The 15176-nt window shown below is 28.6% G+C and overlaps 2 protein-coding genes across 2 annotated transcripts; both read right to left on the reverse strand.

Moving 5' to 3' along the window:
- Positions 1-2599: 2599 nt before the first annotated feature.
- Positions 2600-5257, reverse strand: LOC108485183 (protein IQ-DOMAIN 3). Its single transcript, XM_017789027.2, has 6 exons — positions 5145-5257; positions 4586-4670; positions 4311-4508; positions 3739-3966; positions 3539-3658; positions 2600-3441 (listed from the first exon to the last, which is right to left on the reverse strand). The coding sequence occupies exons 2-6, from the start codon at positions 4652-4654 to the stop codon at positions 2896-2898; spliced, it is 1161 nt and encodes a 386-aa protein (XP_017644516.1). The 5' UTR covers positions 4655-4670; positions 5145-5257; the 3' UTR covers positions 2600-2895.
- Positions 5258-12680: 7423 nt separating this feature from the next.
- Positions 12681-13460, reverse strand: LOC108485182 (uncharacterized). The gene has a single exon (XM_017789025.1). The coding sequence runs from the start codon at positions 13458-13460 to the stop codon at positions 12681-12683; it is 780 nt and encodes a 259-aa protein (XP_017644514.1).
- Positions 13461-15176: the final 1716 nt, after the last annotated feature.

The following is a 15176-nucleotide window of genomic DNA, read 5'->3' on the forward strand; positions in this document are numbered from 1 at the left end:
GGAAGAATATTTAATCACGGTGGAGAATATGTAATTTGATGATGAAATTTTGGCTAATAACATCCGGCGATAGTAGAGAAGGGATTCTTGAAGGAAACTGAACTTAGAGGCTAAAGTGATTAAAGAATGGAAGAGAAAGGTATCTGGTTTGGGGATGGAAAAGAAGAGGTGGCGAGTGTAGCTAACAGGTGAAGTGGCGGCGTAACCAAAAGAAGTAATTTGGTGATGACGATCCGTGTATGGACTTGTTGAAGAGGTTTGAGACGTGGATCTGCTTGTATGGGTCAGTAAAAAATACTATTTGATTCAAAAAATTTGATAAAAAATTTAAATTTTAAATTAAATTGTTTGAGTTATTCGAGTTAAACGAGTTATTCGGTTCAACTCAAATAAAAAAATTAAATTCTTCGATTTAACTCAAATATGAATTACACAATTCGAGTTATTTGAAAATTCGAATAAGAAAAAATAAAACTACAATCGTTTTGATAAATGTTTACAGTTTTTAAAGCTAAAAGCCAAAACCATTAAGTTAAAAAGTAAAACAATGTCGTTTGATAAATGTTTGCCAATCAATCTTGCTTATGTAGTTAAATAATCTTGTACTTTGTCTACTAGTTAAATAATCAATCTATGTAAATGCAACATTGAATATAAATAATAGGATTCGTTCGCTCAACTCGAAATTTTTTGACTCGATTCAAATAAATTTTAAATTGAACTCGATTGCTAAAATAGGATTCGTCAACTCGACCAATTTAAATTTTTTTTACTCGACTTGACTCGACTCAATCGCATACTCACCCCTACCTACTTGGATAATTGAGTGGTAGATTGGTGAATGTGTAAAGGTGGCGGTTGATGAAGTTGTTTGGCTTCCCTGGAAAGTTGCCATGAAAATGAGAGAGAAGTGGAGAAAGGGCGGGAAAATTATGAGATCAATATCTATAGTCGGAAAAGATTTGGGTGATTGTAGGGAAAATTTTTGGCGGCTAATTAGCAAAACGATACGACTCTTGGGATATTTATAGAGAAATTTCTAATTTTAGTCAAATTTAAAAAAAAAAAAACCTAACGTGTCACATCACTATTAAAGCTCAAATTTTTACTGCTAAAATATCATGACTGAACTCTCAATTATATATCTAAATTATGAAATGCCATATTTGAAAAGTTTTGTCCAATGTCCTTTCCATTTGTGCACTACTCTCGTAGAATATAAATGGTCTCTTAAAGTTTTATCTGTTTACCTAATTTGGTAACTTTTATCTCAAAATTTCATTATATCTCCAGCAATGAAAATGTTCATCATCTTCCAATGTAACGAATAAATCATTTGTTTAAAAGAAATGAACCATAGTCATATTCCATTTTTATAAATTGATCAATGTTTTTGAGAAGACACCATTAACTCTTTATTTGATCTACGATACTAATATTTATAAGTGAATCTACATCATGTATAAGTAGCATACTCATCATACCAACCTTTTGCTTACTATTTTGAGATGCATTTGTTTTTAATATATCAAAGTATATAAGTCGAGAAGGGATTGTATAAAACTGTGATTCCACGTCATCCTTATCTTTTTCCAATAGGAGAATAACAAATTAGATTTTTCCTCTTGAAAAATTCAAATCCAACAAGAAATACTAAAAGTAAGGAGAAAAAAATCTGATTTGTCAATCTCCTATTGGAAGGGGATAAAGATAACGTAGAATCACAGTTTCATATAATAATTTCTCATACAAATCGTACATACGTAATCTTTTACGCAATCAAGATTAAGGTAAGTACATAATGAATTCATTCATAAACATATTTAGGATTGATTTATCTTGGGTCTAGTGTAAAACATTTTCAATCTAAATTATCACATATATGTCTCTATCTTAACAGGCAATCATGTTCCGATAGTCAAAACGAACAACGAAATAGTCCTAACAAATATGAATATTGTACTACTATATTAATTTTTTGAAAAACAAATTCATATTTTTGGATGATTTTTAGAGGATCATATTTTTATACTCATCCAGATTTTCAAATGGCTCTTTAATTATGTAAATAATTTCGAACGCTCTATTGTTACATGAGATGAAAAAAAAATTGAAAATATGACGTAAAAAGCGACTCAAATACAATACGAGTAGATCTGTCAAAAAGAGTTGGATTAGACTATTGTCCAATTTTTTTTAATACTAATCGGTTAAATCGAAAATCAGTGATTCAATTGATTCAACTATTATCATAAAATAAAATAAAAGGGTTAAAAAATCGATTGAACTCGTAAATAACTAGTCAAACCGAATATAAAGCTATTAAAAACTATTTGATTTGAATTTAAACTAGTTTAAATATTTATTTTATTGTTATAATTAATAAAATATGTTCAAATTTCTATTCTTATTTATTTGTGTTTGTTATTGAAACTCGAGTTATTCGATAAGAAGCATGACGTGCATGACACGATACTAAAATGATAATGTAATAGTTTTTCTAGAAAATTAAGACATAGATATAGTAAAAGATGATGACAAAAATTTCTTATATACAATAATAATATAAAATCGATATTTTTCAAATAAATAGAAAAGGTAAAGGACTTCTCAAAATTCATAATTTATTTTTGAATTCAAAAAACTTGAATCTTAAAAAGAAGACTCATTAAAAAATGTAAAAATAATATGTATAATTACATGTTTGGGTATCCAATCTTTCTTTATATTTTTTCTAATAGTATTTGATTTTTTGAAAAAATATATAGTCATGTAGCCGACACACATTTGATTGTGTCGGAGCCATTTCGATATTAAACATGTGGCCGACACTCGTAACAAAAGTGTCTATACTTCATAAACTACCTGTCTTTGCCATTGTTTGCCATTTCTTCCTTAATTGGGAAAAATATCAACTTTCGGAGGACCAGAATGTCTCCTAGTATTAACCGGATTTCTATTAATGCTCGGCGGTCGAGACCGGTCCTTTGATGATGAACGTGCTGGTATTTTATTACTAGGTGGTGAGTTTGCAAAGACCTCATCATCTCTCTCCAATGATAAGCCTCCGATGCTATGCCTCTTGTAACGATCAGGCAACTGAATCCGTGTCGGACTGGGGCTTTGCAATCCCTTCTTGCTAGAAATAGAATGCGTTTTAGACGGTGGAGTCGAAGAGGACCTACGGTTCGGAGGTCGAATCGGTTTTGCCAGTGTTGAAGATCGTTTATTGTGATCATTGTTAACATCACTTTGAGACTTAGCTTTGGTGATCTCAGCACCAACACTCTTACTTGGGCCATGGTCATTGTTATCCGGTGCATTTTGAATCTCCCATGGTCGAGTTGACATCCATCGCTCTAACCAACTCCAACTCCACTTAGGATTAAATGGATCCATAAATGTGTGATTCATCGATCTACAAGTGACCTTCCACGATCGCTGCGTAAACAAAATCAAATTAATTAAATCTAAGTAAATAAAAAATGAAAAGATCCTATATTTGTATACGAATCAAAAGGAAAAAAGCCAGAAAAACCTGATGAGTAAATGAATAAGCTAAAGCTCTCTCCCTTCGCATGGCTGCTACTTGTCTATATTGTTGTTTTGCTTGCATTTGCTCTTTAGACTTAGTACTTACATTCCAATCTTCTCCCATCTATGAAAATAATCGTTAAATTCGAAAACTGAACCCAACTAAAAATATTTAACTACGATTCAAAACCGAAATTCACTTACGTAAGATTTGGAATTTTGCAACTGTTTTTCATATTTAGTTTGAAGATGCTTTTGAAGTGCTCGGTTTTGTTCTGACATTCTGAGTTGCCTTGTTCGAGTTTGGGACTGCACTCGAGCAAGTGTCCGCATGCATCGTAACGTAATAGTGGCTTGTCGTTTCACGGATTGCCCTTGTATCAATGATTTCAACCTCTCTAACCCTCTCAAATCTCGCAATGCCTTCCTCGCCTGACAACACAAATACAAATAGTCACAAAACTAATTAAAAATTTTTAAATTTATAAGATATTTTAAAAGTTTTCAAACGTAAATAAGTTTTTCAAATTTTTGAGAGGGTTGAATCCGTTTTAGGGTGGTTGATGTTTCTAAATACATATTATCCATATGCATTAACAACTATAATTGTGACTCAACTTGAGCTAAACATAGATGAAAGATAAATAAATTTCGAGTCACTATTTAACTTAACCTATGAATAACTCTACTGTCTATCTTAAATGCCAAAAATTAGTTAATATAAGAAGTTTAAAATTATAAAAAAATAATAATAATAAGTGGAAGAAATTTGATACCAAGTATCCTCGAAAAACAGTTTGAATCTTAACAGTAGCTATTTCCTCCATTGATTTTCCCAAGTAGTGTGGCGACAAAGTAAGGCGAACCAACGCGCCGGTCACCATGGTGGTGGCCGGAGCGAACCAGTTAGCACGTTTGCTTCCTTTGATCTTTTCAGGTAATTTAACCCCATTTTTCTTGGATTTTTGAATCTTCTGGTGAAATAAAAAAAATTACAAAAAATTAAATAAAAAACAATTAGATTATGAAATAAAATAATTGAAAATGAAACCTCATCTTTGTTGGGTTCAAGGCTTAAAACTTTCTTCACAGCAGTAAACCAGCTTCCTTTTTTGCCCATTCCTCAATAAATTCTCCTTCAAAACCAAAAACAACCAATGGAATTAACATTTCAAATCAGATTTAGAGGTAAAAAATTTATAACATAAATTAAATAAAACTCTTAAATTGCATTGAAAATAATTATTCAAATAAAATCCAATCCAATTTTTATTTAATTTATAATTTTTTAATTTTTTATAAATAAAATAAAATATTTTTAAAATACTGTATCAAAAGATTTTTTAAAAAATTAATTAAATCCTCTAAATTGAAAACCAAATGTTAGCATAATTTCTTTTATCTTAAAAATACAAACAAATATTATAAATAATATTAAAAAACATTTACAAATGAAAAAATTGAAAATTTAAAATTGAATTATTATTAAACCAAGAAATGAAGAAGTACCCAGATTCCAAAAACAAAAGATCAATGAAAACAAACAATCAAAATTTAAAAATAATAATAATACAAAAATGAATAAACTTGTGCAAAAAGAAGAACAAAACCTGTGCATGGGAAAATTCGTAGATGTCAATTAAAAGATTGGGACATTCCCTCTCTCTTCCTATTCTATATTGGAACAAATTGCAAAATGGAAAAAGAGAAAAGGTGGTGGGAGAAAAAAAATCGAATGGCATTTTTAGTATTTTTATTGTGGGACACTGATTTTTCTTTTTTACTTTGTCAAAAAAATATTTTTTTAAAATGTCCCCATTTTTTCATATTTGGATTTTTTTTTTGTCCTTTATAAATTCAGAGTGGTCTAATTATACCTTTAGTCCTTATACTCTTAAGACTAATATCTAGAGTGAAACTACAATTGTTCCAAAGAGGTCCTACATGTTTTCAGAGATTGCCCTACTGCTAGAAGCATTTGGGACAAAATCATTCCAGATAGAGCACACTCTAGCTTCTACATTGGATCTCTTCAGGAATGGTTAAGGGGAACTTTTAGATTCATCAGCCTCTTTCTTTGGTTGGGATTGATTGGCCGTGTCTTTTCGGGATCATCTCTTGGCGTATTTGGAAGAACCGTAACCTGTTTAGCTTTCAAGGTATTTCATGGAGCATTGATGAAGTTCTTGAGGTTTCTTTTAGCTAGGCAAGACAATATACTTCCACTTTCAAGTCATCGGCACATAGAATTCAAAGATCGTTGGATAGTTCTCTCATGGATAGAAGTTGGGTATGCTTAAATACGGATGGTTCAATGAGGCTGGATGAAGGATTCGCTACAATAGGAGGCTTAATTAGTGACCAAAATGGTACATGGATCATTGGATTTAGCAGATTGTTGGGAAATTGTACAATGATGGAGGCTGAACTTTGGGGTATCTTGGATAGGTTAAAGCTTATCTTAGATAGAGGATTTGAAAGAGTCTTAATTCAAATAGATAGTCTCGAGGTTACTACTGCTATTTAGGAAGGTGCCCTTAGAATCTCGAACTCAACTCTTCGCAGAAGAATTGATCAGATCCTGACCAAAGTAAAGCAGTGGAGGATTCAACACATTCCCCGGGAGGAAAACATTGTTGCAGATAGTCTTGCCAAGATGATTCGTGATAGAAGGTCAGGTTTAATATGTTTGTGACCAGTTTTGAAAAAATTAATTGATCACACTTTTTCTATTGTGACAAATATTTTGACCTGAAAATATAAACTCTCCTAAGAAAATAAAATTCAACACTAACAATTTAATTTGTAGTCGAACTCTATTTAATGAAAAACAGGAAATTAAAACTCTTAAAGCTAATTAAAAATCTAGTTTTACAAATCCTATATAATTGAATCTCAAATTAAATATCTTAAGGTTGCTTATGAGCATTACCAAGGAGCAGCATCCACTAGTGTTCAACACTACTCAACTCATAAAGCTGTTGACAAATTTTGGTAACAAAATCCTTGGGCTTAATTTAATCTTTGTTGTTAATTTGGACGTATGCAAGCCTATATTTGATATTCAAATAGTTTATAGTAACATATCCTAAAGATTGGTTTGAACCAGATTAAGGAAATCGACTTCGCTCTATGAAGAGATTGGATCGAATAAACTTGAAAGCATATCCTGAATATTTAAGAGTTATCTAGGACTCAGATATTGTATATGTTGATTATCTCATTGCTTTATTGGGATGATTGATTGTAATTGAGATGATATATTAGCAAGTCTGTATTTCTTATAAATCGAGGAGACTAGTATAGATAATGTACGAATTTCAAAAGCATTTATTCCTATTCATTGAGTATCATTTCTTTAGAGTGTTTTGAGTGTAAAATCAAGTACTGTTTTATTTGGTTTTTATCCTAAAAACTTAGAGGAAGGTGATCTCGCTCTTAAGTGCAAAAATGAGATTCTAGCCTAGTGAGTGTTACAGATTGTAATCACTTGTTGTACGAGTTACTAAGATAGTGAATTATCTCTCTAGGCAAAGTCCTGCAGACATAGGAAAACTGAACTGCATAAACATATCGTATGTTCATTGTTTTTCTTCATTATTCATTTCCAATGCTAAGCAGTTGACACTTCTCTTAGCTCTGCTCTGGCATTGCTCAATTTTACTTGCAATATTTAATATCTTAAACAAACTTCTACGTAACATAAAACTCTAAAACTTAACCCTAAAGAATAGAAATTGATGGCTAAAGAGACTTTCAAAGACTTTAACTCGAAAAAAAATTCATATTAACTTATACAAAAAATTTTACTTCGCAGTTTTTATTAAAACAGTTGTCGTAACCATTTTTTTTGGAAAACGGGTATCAACTTGGAGAAAAACGAAAACGGGAGTCGCCACCAATCTTTTTAGGTGTGATTGGATCACCTTGTAAAAGTGGTTGTTTTTAATAAATGGTTTAATTTATTTAAACAACGATTTTGGTCCACGTAAATCAAGAAAACAAGTTCGAGAGTCGGTTACACACGAGGAAGGATTAGCACCCTCGCAACGCCCAAAAATTGGTACCTAGTTGATTAATTAGTGTCTTAGTGTCGAAAAAAATGAAAGCTTGAAAGACATTGAAATACGATCCCTCTTCGTAAAAATGCTAATTTAAAAATAAACGAATAAATTAAAAATGTTAAAGACTCCATAATAATAGTAATAATTATAATGAAATTAAGTAAAATAATACTAGATATAACAATAGTAATATTAGTAATAAAACTAATAGCTATAAAAATATTAACCATGACAATAAAGAATAATAGTAATAATAATAATATAGATAATAATATATATAAAATAATAATAATAGTTAGAGATAAAAGATGATGGAAGTAATAATAATAATGGTATTAAAACAAAATACATATAGATACAAGTATAATAACAATAATGGTAATAAAAAAATAGTAATAATATTTAAAATATATGTATATAAAAACAGTAGTAAAAGGATATGTATATATATAATAATAATAAATGAAATTAGGATAAAATAAATATAAGTATAAATACGATAATAATAATAATGATAATGATAATAATAATAATATAGTAGTAATAATAAAAGTAAAATTAATAGTAAATTGATAATAATAATGTACGTTAATAACAATAATAATATATAAAGGATAGGAAATAATGAATGATAAAAAATGACAATAATATGATAATAAAAATAATGGTGATGGTAATAATGATTATAGTAAGAATATACAATACATAGTATTAGAAGTAAATACATAACACATACATATTAGAAATAAACATAATAAAAAAACACTATTAATAACTATATAAATATATATACATGATATAGTTTGAAAAACATAAACATAAGATGATATGAAAATAAAAATAAAAATGATATAGTATTAAAGTATATGCATAACAATAAAAATACGATATTAAAATATATATACGAGTAATAAAAAATGTATCCGTATTAAAAATATATACATAATAAAATACAATATTTAAAATATTTACACAAGATATGCATAATAATATTAAAAATAACTATTAATGATATTACATAGATATATACATATGTAAAAAATAAATACATGATAATATTAAAAGTATGTACATAACATAAATATCATACATATAATATCTAAATATACATACATATATATATAGTATTTAAAAAGAAATATACATAATATAATATTGATATATAAATATGTGTGATATGGAACATAATACATATATATTTATAGAGTACATAGGTGTCATAAAAAAAATAAAAACAATAATGGTAAAACTATTAATAATACTATATAATATATATAATATACATATATATAAGTATGACAAAAATATAACAGTAATTAAAATATAATAGCATGAATAAAATTAAAATTAAAGTAAAATAATGAGAAAGAGTAGAAGAGGGACGAAAATCGAAGCAAAAACGAATTTTGGGGTGAATTTCAAAGAAAACAAAAAGAAAAACAACCAAATTGCAGCATGCGCATATCCTAGAAGTACTGAAAATGCAATATTCCCCATCCTAAAAAGCAGAGCGTGGTCGAGGACCAAATTGAAAAACGGGACATATTCCAGGGCCGAATTTAAAGTAGCAATAACTTGATTATAGAGACATGAAAAAGCGGAAGGGCTAAATGTGCAAATAGCCCTTCCGCTAAAAAATGCGCGGATCCTCTTTCTAGGCGGGTCGGGTCGCAAGTTCCCTCTCTCTCACCCCCTAGCCAAAGTTAAAGCCCGGTGAACAAGCCGCTATATGCCCCGCTGGTGGCCGGATTCCCGAAGGTACGTTTTTTGCTTTTTTATTTTTTTTTATGTCCTTTTGTTTTAGATTTTAATTTTTGATATTTCAACTTTTATTTTCCTGTCTCTTTGGTGTTGCTTAGATCTCTACTTTCTTTTGTGCTTAGATCTAAAAATTGTCAAATGTTTTTTTTTATATTTGCTCCAAAAAAAAAATTCTTCTCCCTCTACAATGGTTTTAGTATGGCATTTTTATAGCCATTTACAAACTTTATTATATATATATATACTTAATGTCTTTTTTTCTTTTTGTATGGCAGGCAAACGGTGGTGGAGGCAAGTGCTATTTGCACTATCAATGCAACTAAGGCAGTGGGATTAGGTGATTTAGGGTTTCTTTTTCTTTTTCTTTTATTTTGGGTATTGGGCTAATTGGGCTAGGGTTAGGTATTAGGTTTGGGTTTAGTGGGTCATTTGGTTTAATCTGGGCCTGTAAATTGGGCTTGTACAACAGTTAAAACTTAAATTCTCGAACTCAAATTGATACATTTAAAAATATAGTACGAAGTTAAGAAATATAACTTTGATCTATAAGAAAACAACTTGACCCAAAAATATTCGTATCCCTCGCAAAATTATAATATCTCCTTTAGCAATGTATTATTTGCTAGATGGTACTTTGCACAAGTAGTTTGCTTTGGCACCCATTGTCCGTCAGAGTTGACCATTTCCATCTAGACTTGGTGTTGAAGTAGTAGGAGATGCCCAACTTTGGCTTATTTCATTGATGATATATCTATTTTATGAATATCTACTTTTTGATTGCTAAGAAGACATGTAAAGCACTTAAAAGTATGATTTGGAATTAACAATGTGGACTACTATTTTTTTTTCTTTTTCTTCTTCTTTTTTAAATAATTATTTTTATAATAATAGTAGTAGCTTGCATGATGCATGTGGAGAAGCATAACATGCACATGCGACTTCTTTTTACAAGGATTTAGGTTTGTTCAAATTTCGGTTAAAATAAAATAATCAATTGAACTGATTTAATTCGGTTAATTGGTCGAATGTTGGTTAATGATTTTTTTAAAAGTTCGATTATCAATTAATTCGATTCGAAATCAGGTAATTAACCGAACTTAATAATTAATAATACAAATTATCTGTAGTTTTAATTCTGTCAAATGAACATTATTATTTTTTATATGTTTTATACTTGTTTTAATAAATATATATATTTCGTTAACGAATTACAAATATTCAAGAGACTAAAAAGATTGTTTTTCATTTGGGGAATCATGGCCCTTGCCTATCCCTTCTCGCTTCACCCCGAACTTATAGTATCAAGATAGAAAAATATTGTAAATACTGAAATTCAAACCCTAAAATTCTTAAATGTCATCTCCTAAAAAATTTTTACTTAAACTAACAAATAATTAAATTAAACTTCATGTTTTAAATGGATTCTGTTTTATTTTATAAAAGAAAATTGCAAAAAAAATTGTTAATATACTCAAATTCTAAATTTATTAGATCACAGGAATGTTTGCATAAATCAATTGAGTTACATCATTCAGCAGTGTTTCGAGCTATCAAATAAATGATTCAACGTCCTTTGAAGATTAGGGTGACACATGTATTTAAAGAGGGTAACTTAGTTGTTGATGGTTTGGAAATAATGGCACTCACAAAACCTCTAGGCATGTATAGATATTTATATAGAACCTCAGATAAAATTCTTCAAAAGCAACATAACGATTGCTACGGAATAACTTAATCTTATTTAGTCTAATTATGATTTTATCCGTGAAAAAAAATTAGGTTTCTAATCAACCCTTTTTATTCATATAGAAATAATAATTTTTTTAATGACACTTGGCAAAGATTTGTCCTACACTTAGAATAAGGACAAAATTTTTAAAGAAAAAAATTAAACGAAAAATTTGGATAAAATTAAAATAAAATTTTCATACCAATTTGTCAAAGGGGAATGGCAGCCTGGCAGCGCGCGGCTCCCCCAGTTTCTTTAAACTTTTTCTTGGAAAATTTCTGTTTTAGTCCCCCTACGATCTACATTTTAGTCTTATTTATAAATATCATTATTTAAATTTTGTTAAAGTTATGCTTTGGTCCTACTTGAATTTTTATTTTGATTTTATTTTATAAATTTTAATTTAATATGATAAATTTAGTTAATCTCAATTACCTTTACATTGATTATTCATAAAAGGAAAACAAATTAAAAATGTAAATCTAATTCTAATTCAAACTTTACATTTTGCTTTTGTTCATATATGTAATTTTATGTTTTTCTTCTGTAATATGAATTGCAGTGGCAGAACATAGTGGAGACCAGCTTAAAATGATAATTTTTAATTTAAGTTTTTATAATTTATAAAATTTTAAATTTGTAATAGTAAAATTATAATTTAGCCTCAAAATGATAAAAATTGATTTAACCTTTTAAAAATATAAAGATGTAGGCTATTAAAATGATAAAATTATATTTTTATTATCGTAAAAATATACAATTTAATTTTGACACCTCAAAATTTCAGGCTCAAATCACTAATGAATTAATTTTATAATTGAAATTAAATAAGATATTTTTATGTCTTTTGCAATAATTAAATAAGATATAGTGTAATACTAAAAATCCTATCACACGTGTATGCATGTGCAAACCATAGATTTAAAACATAAGTATGTGTTTAAAAATAACATATAATAAATAATAAAACGTGTATATATATAATTAAAGGAGGCAATAAAATGTACATAATAAAATTAAAATATATAAAAATATTAAAATAAAATTTTAGTTGAGTAATAAATTAAAAGTTTTGCTAATCCAATTGGCACGTGTTCAGTACCTTAATATGCACTTTTTACTGGTTTTAAAAATAAAACTACTAAAATACATTAAAATAATATATTTTATTTTAAATAAAAGAGACACTAAAGTAATTTCCACAATTAAACTGGGACTTGATTGATAAATAATATCGACCCACAAAAAATTTTATAAATAAATGATGATTGAAAAATTGAAAATTTGTAGGACTGAATTGCATGGAATTATTACTAACTTTTTTTCTAATTCAAGAAAAAAAAAAAATTAGTGAATTTAGCAGTTTCATATGAATATTTTCCTTTATATATATTAATCTCAAAGTAAAATTATATTTTATTATATAATCCTCAACTAAATTAATACTAATTTTCTTACACGTGTGGACTTTATGTCGAATATAATCAAAAGGAAACCTTATCGGGTTTGTACCATTTACTCTTTCACTAAAAATATTTAAATAACGATTAAAAGTAACAAATTATCGTAAAAATCAAAAATTAATATAATATTTATTTCCACCCTAAAACCTTAAGCAACCTCCACAAACCCTTGCCGGATCTTCTTTCTGATCGACGGCCGCAGTCACGGCCGCTGACCGGTGATTGAACCTTCATTGACTTATATCTTCTACTCTGTCTCATCTTCATATCCTTAAGTTCAATCTCCATTGGGAACCTTCCAACTCCAAATGCAAACAAATACCACCTAGATTTAACTGGGGTTGCCAACATTGATTCTTTTTTCAACGAAAAATTGAACTTTTCATTGTTGAATCTCTCATTTTCAACCCCAAATTTGTTCTTCGAAACTGAAGCCGGCATTGAACATGACTTGTTGAAAAAACCCTTCCTGATCCGTGATTCCTTTGTTGATTTTGATGAAGGAAAAGTCCTCGACTTGTTGAATGGACGCCCTGATGAAATTTTCCAGGGAAACAAACAGCCGAAATCCTTCTTTTTCTCGTTGTTTTCTTGCTTGATTTTGCATTTCAGCCTTTGGGATTTGTTGCCAACATTGGGTTGGTCTTCTCTGTACGAAATAACTTTCCCACAAAAGATTACGTTGTTGCTATTTTCCGGGAAAATCGAAGCAGGAGCGGGAAAATCATCACTGAAGAACTCGAACAAATCACCATTAGTATTGCTTTGCTGATTCCTCAAATATTCATCATCGTTCCAGAACTGATTCGAATGATCATCGCCGTTCATTGCAAGATCACAAAGAGAAAGTGTTTCTTCTTCATTAGATTCATATCCAAAATCCTGCCATGAATCTTTGATTTGTTGCATGATTCACCCACCTCTTGAAAATCAAAGAATCAAAGAAACTATAATATAATGAAAAAGGAAGATGAAATTGAAAAAACTTTGATTTGGTGGAAGAATAAATTTCACATATATATACACATTATAAAAATGTAGACACTAAGATGGCTTTCTAGAGGAATAAAAATAAAAAGTTATAAAATTATAAGATATTTTATATATCTATTATATATATATATATAGAGATACGACGTCTAGAAGGTGGCTTTTCTAGATGAATTTCTTTTTCTTTTAGTAAAAATAATATATTAAATTCAAAAGGGTAAAGTATAAATATAGTTATTTTTATTATGTTTTAGTCACTTATATTATCTTTTTAACGGCAATTTTACTTAGATGTCTAACTGAGATGAAAATAATATTTTAGTCAAAATGGAAAAAAAAGAGGAGATGAACAGTTTTTCTTTTTCAGTTCAAGGTGTAATTAATTTAAAATTTTCAATTAATTAAAAATCTATTCTCGTCTCAGTTGGACATCCAAGTTAGCATTTAAAATCCATTTGGACTGATACATAGGATTGCTATTAAAGAGGTAACGAAACTTAACGGCAAAGTAACCATTTCGTAACAAACTAATAACATATGTGAGTAAAATGTAATATAAGACAAATAAAAGTGATTACTTTTGTTGTTTACCGATATGATAATAATAATAAAATCTCTCCAATATTATTATACTCAAATTAATAATAAATTGTGATTAAGAAGGGTCTAAATAGGTCAGCTATTCTTGATCATAACATTAAGAAATTGGAAATAATAATTTTTTTGCTGTGTGAAAATGTGAAATTATTGCGGTGTAAATTAATTAATCATAACATTTTGAATGGTATAAATTCAACATAAAATTCTCTTAATTGAATAAATTAATTGCAACATTTTAGTAAAAGAAAGTTGAAAATGTGGAAACTAATTATGCCCTAAACTTTATAATCAAGCCAAAATAGGAAGTCTTTGTATTGTGGAGTAAAAAACTCAAATTTTATGGCATTAATATTCTTCATTCAAACCAAAAAACCCCCAAAATTACTGCAGATACTTGGAAAATAAAGGGGAAAACAGCATTTTCATTATCATAATTATGTTGTATTTACAAGGAATTCAAACATTTTATAACCCTTAAAACAAGAAATTACCAAAGTCAATTCAAAGTAAATTGTGAATTCCATAAAGAGTTAACTCATGGGATGAATGTAATTTAGGGACAAACTATTGCTTCTTTAAACACTGCAATATGAAATCAAAAAATTTAAGTTATTATTAATTGAGTCTTAATTTGATTGACATGAATATTATTGTTAATGCGAAAAGGTGTAGGTTCGAGTATGATAAAATGCATTATCCTCTCATTTTTGAGTTGGGAAGAGGCTATGACCAGAACCTGTGTTTTTTAACGTGGGGAAAGTTAGAAAATTATTGTAGAGAAGCCAAAATTGAATAAAAAGTTTTGGGAATTGAAGTACAATTTTATCATTGTATTAATTTGTATTAATTTTATCGTTAGAGCCTTAGCGGTATGGACCATATGGTATAAGTTGAATCCGTATAGAATTATTCTTCTTTTATTTAACTTTGATTAGAACAGAGTTTTCAACTTTTAAATAAATGTAGCCGAAACTCATCTCATATAATTCATTTTTAAACATTAATAAATTTCTTCTTCTTTGCCCGTGGGTTTTT

The sequence above is a fragment of the Gossypium arboreum genome, chromosome 6 (assembly GCF_025698485.1).
Source record: "Gossypium arboreum isolate Shixiya-1 chromosome 6, ASM2569848v2, whole genome shotgun sequence".
NCBI lineage: Eukaryota > Viridiplantae > Streptophyta > Magnoliopsida > Malvales > Malvaceae > Gossypium > Gossypium arboreum.